Below are 1,923 nucleotides of genomic sequence, written 5' to 3'. Positions count from 1 at the left end.
GGCGGGGTGGGGCGGGGTAATAGTAGAATCAAAGACATTGAGTCAGTGCTGCAGGAGCGACCTGAGACCAGGTGCCGTGGAGAACAGACACAAGCTACTTGTCCCACTGGTAGACCACCTACACCTCAACACCCTTCCTGGGTTTAGAGGACTCCCCGGCCCCACTGTAGAAGCTCTCTTTCCCACCTCCCTTGCAGCCAGGGTGGAGGCAGGGACTCTTAGACTCCTGCCTATGAGACAGAAGGTGCAGGCAGGTGACTCAGCTTCTACCAGTCAGAATCGCAGAGTCAGATCAGAAATCACAGCCGCCCCTCGAGAAAGTGAGGTCCACTCCGCAGAAAAGACTACATGCATATGGAAGAACACATTGAATCAGTGAATCAGGAAATGAAATAAAAAGAGCAGGAGAGCGGAATAATGGATTACGGAGGAAAGAAACTGTTGCTCACTACATATTCCGGCGCTGTCCCGGCAGTGCCGGGGAGCTGAGGTAGCGCGACTCTGGGCCTCCCGGCGCCCCACCCTGCGGCCCACAGGCCCCACCCCTATGCGGCCCGGCTTCCTCATCCTTTGTGACATCATGGTCCCAGCCTTCAGGAAAACAGTTGCCATGCCGACGTAAACCGAAGGCCCGGGCGCGCAGAGCTGGGAACCGCGGCCCTGAAGCTTCGGAGAGAGCCGGGGAGCGTGGGGCCGGTGGGTGCGCGCGGGGCAGCGGTGGGGTGTACGCAGGATCGTGATGTTCTCAGGGCCGGGAGCGGGACCTTCGGGCGCCCCTCGCAAGGCCCCTTTGCAAGACTTCCTGCCTTTCTTTCCTTGCCAGTATACTTGCTTTGTCACCCACCTTGTTATCCCTCTGCCACTCCATTCCTTGTGCACCTTTGCTCTATGCCCCGACCACACATCCCGCCAATCTGGTACCCGGATTTCTGTCTGTGGGGAGTATAGAAGGAATGTGTCTAGAAGGGCGCAAGCTTTGGAGTCAAGGAATCTCAGGTACTGACCTTCCTGACTCTGACTTTGGACACCTCGCTCGCTGAACCTCTACTTCGCTGCCTCTGCTGCAAAATGAAAAGTCATTCAATGTTAAGGACGTGTCAGGTGCTTTGATGAGTGCACGCGCTGCAAATCAGGGCGGGGGGGAACTCTGTTCTCGTAGAGTTTACATTCTAGGGGGAAATAGGCAATATTTTTTAAAGCGCTGAATAAGATGGTAGGTAATTGCAAAGAAGGAAATTAAGTGAAGTCATATGGTGGGGTGAGAGTGGGGGGAAGGCTTCTGCGAAGGGGTGAACTTTGAGTTCAGATCTGAAGGGAGAGGACCCTTCTACCCACAGCTGGGTATGCGAGAACATTTTGGGCGGATGGAGACAGCAAATGCAAAGGCCCTGAGGCAGACCATGGTTGGAGAGTTCTAGGAACAGAAAGATTAGGCAGGACAGTTAGAATCAAGTCAGGGAAGGAAGGAGAGGATAGGAGTGGGGGTGGGGGTGGGAGGGAGAGGCAGGGAGGGGCAGATTTTGGCCACATGGTGAGACCTCAGTAAATGCCAGCTGTTCTCAGCCACTGAGGGGTATGGGAGCTGTGGGCCTAGAGGCCATCTGGCTCAAGCACTGTGTTACTCCGCAGGTTGGAACCTCCTTTAGCCGAGATCAAGTATTGCAGCAAGCCCTTGTTCTTCTGCCAGGATGTCCAAGGTCCTGTCTACTATGGTCTCCAAGGACATGACTTGCAACAGTAAGTACCAGGTTGGTGTGGGGTCTCTCAGAGAACAAAAATGGTCTTGGAAGTCTGGGACAGTGAGATCTGGACTTAATCAAGGATTCAGGTGATTCTAAATCAGGGGATGAGGCAGAATTCAGTTTTCCCGTTTCTCTAGAAACCCCATGTATTAGTGTCCTAGGGTTGCTAGAATAAAGTGCC

General features: G+C 54.0%; 1 protein-coding gene across 1 annotated transcript in view; it reads left to right on the top strand.

The window, feature by feature from the left end:
* Nucleotides 1-254: 254 nt before the first annotated feature.
* The window catches only part of CFAP100 (cilia and flagella associated protein 100), a 49,271-nt gene continuing 47,602 nt past the window's right edge, over nucleotides 255-1,923 (top strand). The window contains 2 exon segments of the mRNA XM_023520905.1: nucleotides 255-696; nucleotides 1,630-1,737. Coding sequence (XP_023376673.1) covers nucleotides 1,689-1,737 — 49 coding nt within the window. The 5' untranslated portion in view covers nucleotides 255-696; nucleotides 1,630-1,688.

The sequence above is a fragment of the Pteropus vampyrus genome, unplaced genomic scaffold (assembly GCF_000151845.1).
Source record: "Pteropus vampyrus isolate Shadow unplaced genomic scaffold, Pvam_2.0 Scaffold285, whole genome shotgun sequence".
Taxonomy (NCBI): Eukaryota; Metazoa; Chordata; class Mammalia; order Chiroptera; family Pteropodidae; genus Pteropus; species Pteropus vampyrus.
Note: the sequence above shows the minus strand (reverse complement) of the source record. Positions and strands in the feature narration are given on the sequence as shown.